The sequence below is a fragment of the Bradysia coprophila genome, chromosome III, assembly GCF_014529535.1.
Source record: "Bradysia coprophila strain Holo2 chromosome III, BU_Bcop_v1, whole genome shotgun sequence".
Classification (NCBI taxonomy): Eukaryota; Metazoa; Arthropoda; class Insecta; order Diptera; family Sciaridae; genus Bradysia; species Bradysia coprophila.
Genome location: NC_050736.1, coordinates 4,166,486 through 4,177,949, shown reverse-complemented (window position 1 = coordinate 4,177,949; position 11,464 = coordinate 4,166,486). Strand labels below are relative to the sequence as shown.

The 11,464-nt window shown below is 33.1% G+C and overlaps 1 protein-coding gene across 1 annotated transcript; it reads left to right on the top strand.

Moving 5' to 3' along the window:
• Window positions 1–2,021: 2,021 nt before the first annotated feature.
• Window positions 2,022–10,764, top strand: LOC119078513 (fatty acyl-CoA reductase wat-like). The gene is made up of 10 exons (XM_037186078.1): window positions 2,022–2,700; window positions 6,956–7,088; window positions 7,153–7,268; window positions 8,657–8,779; window positions 8,834–9,215; window positions 9,332–9,409; window positions 9,483–9,603; window positions 9,660–9,911; window positions 10,135–10,392; window positions 10,459–10,764. The coding sequence occupies exons 2-10, from the start codon at window positions 6,965–6,967 to the stop codon at window positions 10,544–10,546; spliced, it is 1,542 nt and encodes a 513-aa protein (XP_037041973.1). The 5' UTR covers window positions 2,022–2,700; window positions 6,956–6,964; the 3' UTR covers window positions 10,547–10,764.
• The last annotated feature ends 700 nt before the right edge of the window (window positions 10,765–11,464 follow it).

The following is an 11,464-nucleotide window of genomic DNA, read 5'->3' as shown; positions in this document are numbered from 1 at the left end:
TACTGCACCACATACACGAAAAATTTCGAAATTTGTGGCGTCAGTACCTCTACCAATGACCATAATTTCAGATAAATGCGTTACGTATTGTCGGTGATATGCAACAAAAACTATTTTGGACACCCTCGTGCAGACCATTTTTAATGATTTCTGGCGTGAAAACATAATTACTTCAAGGATTTTTTTTTTGTTGCAAATGATACAGGCGGGTCCCCTGATTCAATTACTGTATACCCTCCAAAAATCGCCGATGGCTTGTTTTTAAGCTGTTCGAAGTTTTGGAAAATTGACTCTTAATTTGTTGTTTGCATGCTACCTCTTACCTTACAGTATTTTTTTACCCCTGCTTGTCATCTTATGATGTTTGAATTGAATCTTCACTACTATTTTAATATTTGTAGCTCCTTTGAATTGTTAACGCATACTGGAGCTACGCGGTTTATTATTAGATTAGTTTTATCAGAAATAAATGAAATGAAGTGAAAACTCTATGAAAAAAAAACAGAAATTGAAATTGGCTTGTTCTGCTGAAGGAAATGGAAATATGTGGGACATGATGATTGTCTATTTGTTCTCGACACAATGTATAATGTATAGGTCTGTTCCAAGTGCAAGAGTAACTTTAAACCACTGCACTTTAAATGTCAACTTTGAGCCAACGCACTTCAAAATAGAGTACTGAAAGGGGACAATGTATCAAACAAATTTTGACACTAAAAGAATCTGGAAAAAAATTCATACAAAATAGTACTCTATTTGGCAGCTGTCACTCGAAACACTTTCGTTTGAATTGCGTTGATAGAGCCATGACCTCAACGCTTTCGCGAACAAGGACGTAATCTACTATAGTTTATTAACCTCATGCTTGCGAATAGGTATACTATTTAAATGATCTTTATTCAAAAACGTGAGATAAAGTCAACTTTATTTCACGGAGCCAAAACTTTACCTCAAGTTTTTGAATAAAATACCAGGGATAAATGATGGAAATGGTACTTCTTGTGTACTTACCGACCTCGATAAATTTCACACACGAAGTACTATTTCCATCATTTGCCCCATTGATGAGTGCTATTTTGGTTACGATTTATGAAAAGTGGAAATACTTTATTGTGATTAAGGCAGGGACTATTTTTGATACAATTTTTTCCCTAAATCTTTCTTAATTTTCAAAAAAAAATTGAAAAATTCCAAAAAAGAATGTGCATGAAAAAGAAATAAAGTTAAAATTCTACAGCGAGTTTCCGAGCTGAAAAACACTTTGCAATAAATCACAAAATGCAATAACCATATTCATAGTAAAAACGTTTTCGAGAATTTTTATGAATTTTGGGAAATTTTCACGATTTTCGTATATTTCGAATATTTGAGAAATTTCTCGAATTTCTCGAAAATAATGAAAATTCGTGAAAAGTTTTCACGATTACATGCTCTGGCCATATTATTACTTAATTAGTAGACATCAACATTTTAAGAGGATGCGAGTTTGTGGTGGAAAAAGGGAGAATCTGTCACGATTTAAAATTTTAATAATGAGCATAGAGACATGGTAATGAGTAAAATAATTTTTAGTTATTTTGTTGAGAGTGGGTGCAAGCAATCTTTGGTTCAGTGAAATTCACTTTTACTTTCAAAAATATCCTTGCCGACTGTCGTTTACCGAACTTCACGTTATCGAAGTGCAATCGAGGCAATATCGTAGTGATGGATAGTTAACGAATAATTTTACATTCACGTATGCTTATAATGTTGTGAGTAATTAAAAATGTAAGCGAAAAGCTTATTGAATATTATTTTGAGCATCTCAATGTCATGGGTTAATTTTAATTTATTTTTTGTAAACAATTTTACAATATTTATTGTTTTGTACGCATTAATTTAATAAGTACGTGTAAGCCGTCCATCTCGACATCGATGGACAGTAGATATACATTGCAGACAATGCTAATATTATGCGTACCGCTGATGGGGGGTATGAAACAGGTAAGTACACTTTAAAAAAATTTCCGATCGTTTTGTCATTTATTCTGTATCTGTTGTCCGAAGTGGAATTGATTTCTTTTCTGATTAATTTCTTAGTTCAAAACCTTTGTCAGTATGCATGGTAGAGTTTATCCGTTCGAGAAAAGTTTGTGAGAAAGAAAATTTTCTCAGAAACTTTTTTTTTAATTTGATCGTCGGTGCGACTATTGGTTGATATCGTAAATAAATTAAGTCATAGGTGTCTAAAAAGTGTTATAACATTATTTTAAAGAAATAATTTTGTTGGGAGAGAGAGAGTGTGTGTTTAGATAAATGCGAACCGTTTTTTTCTTTTTGCTCAGACAACGATCAGATACAGTTTTCTTTCATTTATATAATAAGTGAGATTTGATTGGAACTATGCATAAAACAACCTTTTCGATGAATTTCATTATATTGTCGATGTCGACGTCGTGATATTTAAAAATTCGTTGCTGAAAGTGAGTTGTGTGATTATAGTTTTGGTGTTACGGAAAGAGCAACGTCCACCAAAAAGGGTCTACAAATTTTTTTTAATTTGGATATGTAAAAGGCGATAAAACGAGGAAGTGATCAAAACTTTGGAATATTTTCAAATTTAAACCGTTAATATTAAACAGAAAAACGTAACTCAACGAAAGAGACAGTTGGTGAAAACGTATAAAATCTACTGTTTTGCTACTTGATAAATTGTTCAAAGTAAGTAAACGCAGTCGTACGACAACTTGTTGTGTAATTTATTTCCTTTATTAACATTATGTGACATGGTATCAATAACATTCACAAGAATTCGTTATCGTTACAATAATGATTCAAAATTAAAAGAAAACATTCGTTGTGTAATCATCTTACTCATATCCGATTAGTAGTTTGAAGAATTCAATATTCTTCAACATTTTTAATGAATTTTTACAATTTGTAGTTATTACATTAACATAATTTCGGACTGATAACACAAAGTGTTATTCCAGCCGAAATGATGTTTTCGCAAATTGTATGTCATCTAAAAGAGAAAGTGTTTCCGATTGGCGAAATTATACGAAAACCGGTGACAGGAAACATTTAAATTCCGTTCACTGATAGTTTCTCTAGCTGTAGGCTCAAATTTTAGATTTATGGTAAGAATCTTAGATATTTTCCGGAAATTAGATTTTCTCTTCCTTGAACTGGAAATATCAAACTTCTATGTGATCACTTCTATTCTAATCGATCACATGGGGCCTTCATAAAAGGGTCTAGTCAACTACATTCAGCAACATGAACAGAGATAAAACATTTTGTCCTACTAGTCCGGCTAATAAACTTTACCTTCCGCAACAACATTAACGGTCGACCCTTAAAAATTCTAAAAATAAAAACTAAAATCACAACAGAACTCTATTTGTTTAACGGAACGTAACTACATCTCACTTTCTTCCTTAATAGTTGATCAACCATCTGTACTGATCGACTATACACAAAATTATTATGTCCACAGAAGAAGAAAAGAAAAACAACAACCAACCAGTAATCATGGCACATTAATTCGAAAACTTATGTACGGAGCGTAAATATATATATGTCAAAAGAAAGTAAGAATATTCATTGCGTTGCATGTACGTTGTTGTGTACCTGTTTTACAGCTATTACATATATATTATGTCGGTTCGTTTTCATCGGTAATAATCCAATCACCTATACCGAATACTCGTTAATACATGAAAATATGAGGTGTACGATATTTCGTAATGTATAACTCATTTTTAAGCCAACGACAACCGACAAAACGTTACTTTTGAATGTAGTATTTCGCTGAACGACTGGTTCAGATATTTTTTCTTCTTATATAAATAAAATGTTTTCCTCTAGTGCCGGGCTTTGCGCCCAGCTAATAAAATCGCTTTTAAACGATCGTTATTTAGTCATTACTCGATTATATTATGAAAAATTAATGCTCATAAATTTGCACAAGAGTTAATAGACCTCTTGTCTAAGCGATATTGCTTGTGGCTAGTATCTCTTTTATAAAACGTATGTTCAGACAAATGAAGTAGTAGATCAAAAAGGCAAAAGCTTTGATCCAGACGAAATATTTGCCGTTCACTTTCGATTTTCTAAAGGACACAACTGTAAGTCATCTAAAATGGATGACTTAAATTTTACCTCTCCACCCAGCACTCTGTCAACAATTTTGAATGATTAAATTAAAAAAGGAAATCACAGGCTTAACGTTCTTCAAAACGCTTTGTTTTCATTCCAATATAGTCATTGTAGCCATACTGTAAAATTTGTAAACCAAAACACATCCATTACAGTACCAATAAAACCTTCAGACTATGAACGATTGTAAACAAATGAAGTGATACATGTATAATGAATGGAACGGGTAACTGAATGGGTATATATATGTAATGATGCATTGCTTTGTTAAACTCAAAATTAACAATATGTACACACCACAGCTTATCACATAACGATATTAGTAATTGATAAGATCGTGTGAAGGTCATCGCGTATTTATGTATTGCGGTTGCATATTTTTATGTATTTATTGAGTGAATTTAATTACACAGTCATTTGGCGATCAGAATTGCTAAATTTTAATTAAATTTTCTATTCAAATAGTTAATGCAAATTGAAATACAAAATAAATAATTGAAAGATGATCTGTTCGCTTTATTTATATAGACCGAAATGATGACTCGCTTTTATTAGTAATTAATGTTGTGCGCGCCGTACCAATTCTACTTGGGACATCCTGATGATGAAAAAGTGTGAATGTGTGATAATAACTCCTAGCCGTCAAGATGCCGGTTTAACTAAACAGTTTATGAATATAGGGTCTAAATATGCAAATTAAAATCAAAAACACAAAAATCGAGAGATGATCTGTTCGCTTATTTTTTTTATATGCCGAAATGATGCCACTCTTTTCTAAGTAATTGATGGTATTCGCGCCGTTCCAATTGTATATTTGCTTTTGATACACTAAATTAAATATTAATATACATGAACGCCTCAGTCTACGTTTCGAAGAAAATCGTTTCAATACCAAAAATTTAATATATTTTCAAATGGCTGTATTTGCTTAATATTTTATAAAAGCATTAAAACGATCAGACGGATATTTGCCATCTAACATTGAAAAAAATGTAATTAAAATATTAGTTTGGCGGAAAATTGATACGATGGACGTGATACAACAAGCAAATCATGAAAGTTTACATTAAATAATGTTGAATAATGTTTTATCGAGACAAAAAGACCCGTGAGAAGACTTAATATTATTTATAACATTTAAATATTGATAAGAACAAAAAAAAACATTTCGGCAATCCGTTTAACAAACATTTGTCTCTATTTTTGTCATGATTTTCATGGAAATCCCACATCGGGAGGTGTGTCACTATACCAATTCTCTCAGAGGGTGTATCGTCTACGTGTTATTCAGACAAGATCGAAGAAAGAAAGAAACACAAATTTTAATTATGACTCACTCACACGTCCTTGGTTTGTATTGACAGACAGCCTATCAGTAGTTTTACTATTTAACTTATTACTTCAATTGATCTAAGTATTTTTAAGATATTGATTTGTAATCTATTACTTCATCTTTTAAACTTCATTTTTTCTCTATAAGACAAAGTCAGTTAGAGGTTGTCGGCCATTTCTTAAGTTAAAGTCATTATCGTAGATAACCTATGACAACCGTTTGACGACAAATTGGCGAAGATTTCACTGATCTGTGTTGTACGACATACAATTTGTAATTCGCTTTCGTCATGACGATTTAGATTCGCAGGTTGCAGTTTTTTTTGCATACACCTCCACTGACTCACTTTAAAGATCAAACAATTTCCCGTAAACTACAATTTAAAAAAAAAAAAAAACTAAACGTGAAGTGTGTGCAATTTATAAATTTCTTGCAGACACTTTTGCGTTCGTATGTCATAACAAACATCCAATATAAGTATGTGATATTGATGTGTGTGGTTTTTGCATATTTAAGTGATTGCATAAAACTTTTTAGCATTTTGTTGACTTAACTTTAACGTAACTGATTTTACTAGCGAATTTTAATTTTTATTTCTCGCTCTAAAACTGTTTCAATGAGTTTGGGTGATGCTTTGAACAATTAGGTCACTAAGAGGTTTGTGTAAATAAAATTGCCTTAAAATTACGCGACAATGGACAATGGCTTACCATTTTTAAAATTGTTTTTTAATGCGGTAATTGTCTTTTGAGAGGTGCATCATAACAAGTATTTATAATTTAATATGTTGAGTTCATTGCAAGTCAGACACTTTTCTTCCTGCCACTGTACGATGCAGAAGTCAACGATAATTGTTTTGACTCCACTTATATATTAATTATGAATTATCTTTACGAAAAAAGCATAATTGCACGAAAATATGAAACGAATTTCCTGCAAATTATCGATAATATTATTTTCACTCAAGGATTAATACACTGTGATCTTGATAGTATTGTTTGCTTCTTAAGAGTTGTACTTCTTTAAGATCAAGGCAAAATTTAAGGTAAACTTAAACACATTCACTTATTTGTGCTGACAAAAAAAGAATGTTTATAAACTGAATTCAAATATTTAATTTTTCCATTTTATTCTCCACGAATTTATCGCGTCTATTTGTTCCTTTTGCATTGAATTATTTTTATTTTTCGTGTAGCAAAGCCAAGTAAAAAAGGTTGCATAATTGAATACTCACCGAAATGATAAATTTGCGTATGTGTAAATGAATGTGCGAATAATCTCATGGTCGATGTCGTAGGAAGAAAACCATCTTGCAAATGTAATAGTTTACTTTTCTTATCACGAATCTTTGTGTTGACCCTCACAAGTGTACGAAGAATTCAAACTCTTACGTCGGTCATGATGATGTTTATTTATTTCACCCATTTGTTTTTCTCACTTCAACAAAAGTAAAACAACACACCCAAAAAACTTTGATTTTAGGACATCAACATGGAAATAATTAATCACAATCGAGTCTATCAACCAATCATAGAAGAGAAGCTAACACCAATACAGAGCTTCCTATCGGGTTCAAACATTTTTATAACCGGAGGTACAGGTTTTCTTGGAAAAAGTAAGTTTCTGCAATTTTTTTTTTGTTAAATGATAAGACATTGACCAAATTATGCCGACCGTAGTGCTCATTAATAAACTGCTTACATCATGTCCCAGCATTGACACGATTTACTTACTTATTCGAAATAAGAAAGGAAAAGATGTACACACTAGAGTGGAAGACATATTTCACGATTCGGTAAGTTAGTTTTGAATTGATTCTGTATCTGATTATCTTAACAAACTAATATTTCAATAAAATATTGTGATAACTGCAAATTATGACTTTATTCACGACTCTACCATATAGGCATTAAATAACACTGAAATAGTGTACTTTTATGTTTGTATGGATACACTGTCCGATTTCATTCCCTTATTTTTTAATCTGTCAGTATAATGTGTTGCTTTTTTACAAGGGCCCTCTCAATAGAACAGACTGACAAATTAAAATTAAAAATCATATATTTAAATAAGTGTGTGACAGCTCCGTGTACAGACAGTTAAAAGCGACATTTAATGTCAAAAGTAAAGGGACTCATAACGTCAAAAGCAAAGCAAAGTCTACCTCTATGCTTTTTTATGCTGTCTTTATCAAGGTTCTGAAAGAACAAGGTTACGACGAAGGCGGTGACACACAAATTGAGTTCAGCGGTTACGAAGTTTATATGAAAAAGGCAACGTAACAAAAACAATATTCCGAATTTTCCTAAAAACATTTTCTTCTAGTTCATTTCACACACAATCTGTACTGAGTGCGTTTATCGATTTCGGTGTCACCCGCCTTCGTGGGTGTCTTAACCTGTTCATTCAAAACCTTGGCATTTTGCTTATATTTCAATTTATTTACTATAAAATTCGGGTCTAATAGTAAATACGCTACTAACATTTTCTCATAGATTCTTATAAATTACTTTAGCTTTACAAACAAAAATTAGCGCAAAAACTGTCACATCCTAATCTGGTTCGGTGTTACATTTTACTACTGACATTTGCTTAGCATTAGTACTAGTTGTGTTGTATCCCGAAGCCCCAAAGCATTAAGTCCTCTACACCAATATGTTACATATCCATTATCCATACCTCATCTGTTATCGACAGTGACAACAAAAATAAGTAATGTGATTCGGCTGTTGTAGTCATTTATAGCAAAATACCTGTTAAAACTACTGAAGTAAAAGATTTCATACAACTAATCGAAAATACTCCCTTCAAAAGAAGTAACAGATTCGATACTTAATAATACAATTGAGCTGTTCGGTCGCTCGTTAGCAATACAAATAAGAAAATTCAAAAATCCTTGAGCTTTCGTGGGAAGACTTCAGTTCTCAAAATAGTGATGAAGGCGGAAAGTATTTCAAAAATACACATTGATTAGAAAAAGGTTAGAACAACTGAATAAAAGAGTGCTTATGATTCGAACAGTTGCACTTAACTTAAGGCCGCTCCGTTGTGCCTAATAATCTACACAAATTGACTAAATCTTTTTTAACAATTCTGCCACCTATAACCGAAGCTAAAGCAGTGTAGAACTGAAATTAAGTAACTTTAGTAAATCTTTTCTAATACATGAAATGTTTTATCAAGGTTTTCGACGCAATGAAACGAAAAGTGCCAAAATATCGCCATAAAATTCAATGCATCGCTGGTGATTGTATGCTGCCCGGTTTAGGAATCACATCAATGGACAAACAGATATTAGTCAAAAATGTAATGCGAATTCATTTTCAATTTTCCAATATTATTTACAAATATTCGTATTAGGTAAATATAGTGTTTCACATGGCCGCCACAGTTCGATTCGATGAGAAATTGAAAGTGGCAATGCAAATCAATGTTCAAGCATGCAAAGACGTAATGCAAATCTGCAGTGAAATGCTACATTTAAAAAGTGTTGTTCATGTGTCGACCGCTTACACACAATGTCCGCAAAGGCGAGTGGACGAACGTTTTTACGCTCCACCCATTGACTCAGGAAAAATGCTCATTATGACTGAATGTGCTTCGGACAAACTATTGGAAAGCATCACCCCAATATTGTTAGACAAATGGCCCAACACTTATACGTTCACCAAAGCCATTGCAGAAGATGTGATTAATCAACATGGCAAAGGTATGCCGATTGGAATGTTTCGTCCTGGCATAGGTACGTAGAAGGATATTTAAGAGAATAGTAGTAGAACCATCAACTCAAGTTATTTGTTTGAGTGTCGTTTTCATGTTAAGTTGGAGCTTATAATAACTGCAACATTTTCACTATAGTTATATCTACGTATAAATTTCCGGTGTCCGGATGGATAGATAACTTTTACGGCCCAACTGGAGCAATCGCTGGAGCTGGTAATAGCCAAAATATTATAATGACTCGACTTTCATATTGACCGACTGACTTGAATTTACAAATTATTTAAAGGGACTGGGGTCATTCGAACATTAAGATGCAATCCGAGTGCTAATGCAAATATGGTACCAGTCGATTTGTGTGTCAATGGAATAATAGCTACTGCCTGGGATGTATCGAATCGATACAATACGTAAATAGTTTCATGTTGCCATAATTTGCAAAACCAATTTGATTTTTGACTTGCAGAAAGATCTCCTTCGACCATGAGACACCGGTGTACAATTTCTGCACGTCGACCGACAATCAATTGACTTGGGGTGATTTTACAATAAAAACAACCAAATACGGTCTAATGTATCCGACTTTGAAGTCAATTTGGTATCTGTGCTATGCAAACAATCCGAACAAATTGATGCATTTGCTCTCAATATTCTTTCTTCATTACGTACCAGCAATTATAATCGACGCATTTGCCTTAATGATCGGGAAGAAACCGAGGTACGTTAAACTTAAACTTTAACGTGTGTTTAAAACAACGAATTAAAAGATTTGTAGCAAAAGCCAAGCTAATCATCAATGATCATTATTGCATGTGTCCAATGTTCAGAGTGTAAGACTCTACCGTAAATCCGGCCACCTGTGATAATGATCGACATTGTGTGTGACACTTAGCTCAGTTCATTACTAAAATCCTTCTAAGCGCAAGATTTTCCGTCAACAGACTGCTCAATACGTACAAAAAAATACATCGGTTCATGAACGTCATTGAGTACTTTTCGATGCGGCAATGGGATTATCAGATGGATAATATGATTGGGCTGTGGCACAATTTAACGAAGAAAGACAAGGACATCTACTTCTTCGATATGAGCCAATTGGACTGGGATCTGTTTTTGCAGCACTATTTTCGTGGCATTCGGCAATATTTACTAAACGATCCATTAGATACCATACCGGAGGCATTGATCAGATGGAACCGGTTCGTATTTTTCAATAAATCAGCATTGGTTGGTATTAATTCGACGATTTTTCCCTTCTTGTTTAGACTGTATTGGCTACATCAAGGTGTGAAAGTGCTTGTGCTTGGGCTGTTCGTACGTTTAGTATGGTGGTTAACTTCATTTTTCTTGTAAAGTTAAACTACTTCTCCCAGAGTATTCCCTTCACCTTTCTACGTTAAACGTTTTACTAAATTTAAGGTAGAAGCAGTTGTTTGTTGTAACGTTTTTTTTATAGCAATATAGTTACGATTTTAGTCGAGTGATTAATTTCCTTTTGTAATTCAATCTAATTCTCAAATAGAAAATTTTTCCTTTTTAAAATAAAACTTTTGTCTCTCAAAATCTCCAAATTCAAATTGTTTGTGTGTTCCAAATCAGTCTCAATTAATCCAGAATTTCAATAAAAAAAATCCACACAAATCAAATCGACTGTGACGTCTGAGTAGTGAAAATGTTCCATTTTCTTACTATACGCTGAAAATGTTACATATCATTGACTCATTATATCTTACTACGTCATTGTTCCATTCGATCACATTTTCGGACGGGAAATCCATATACACACACCCTGAACACTACATACAACTATACGGAAATTTTGTCTGGAAATGGAGTACAACACAAAAGTCTACTGGCAAAATTGAAAGAGAGAATTTAATTTTTTTTATTCTCATCCTGATCAATACTATAATGCGACAAAAATAGATCTTATTTCTATATATATGAATGCTGTGAATTATCTCTCTCAATTTTCCAAGATTTACGCACACCATTTCATTATGACTCCCTAACGTCGGTTATAACGTTCGGCAAAGGGAAGTACAAGAGAGTTGTCTATACATACATGTTGGTGTGAGCAATGTTCTTTTAGGATTCGTTGGAAAATCGTGGAAGAGAATGCGTTCACATTTTAAGGATCATTATGTGTTCAAATTCCCAGTAAGGAGGTGCTATCTCTAGCTCATATATTTCTCAGCTTATCCGCTGAAATGTCCGGCTGACATAGATCTCTTTGACGAAACTGGTGCTAATTCCGCATGCCAACATTAT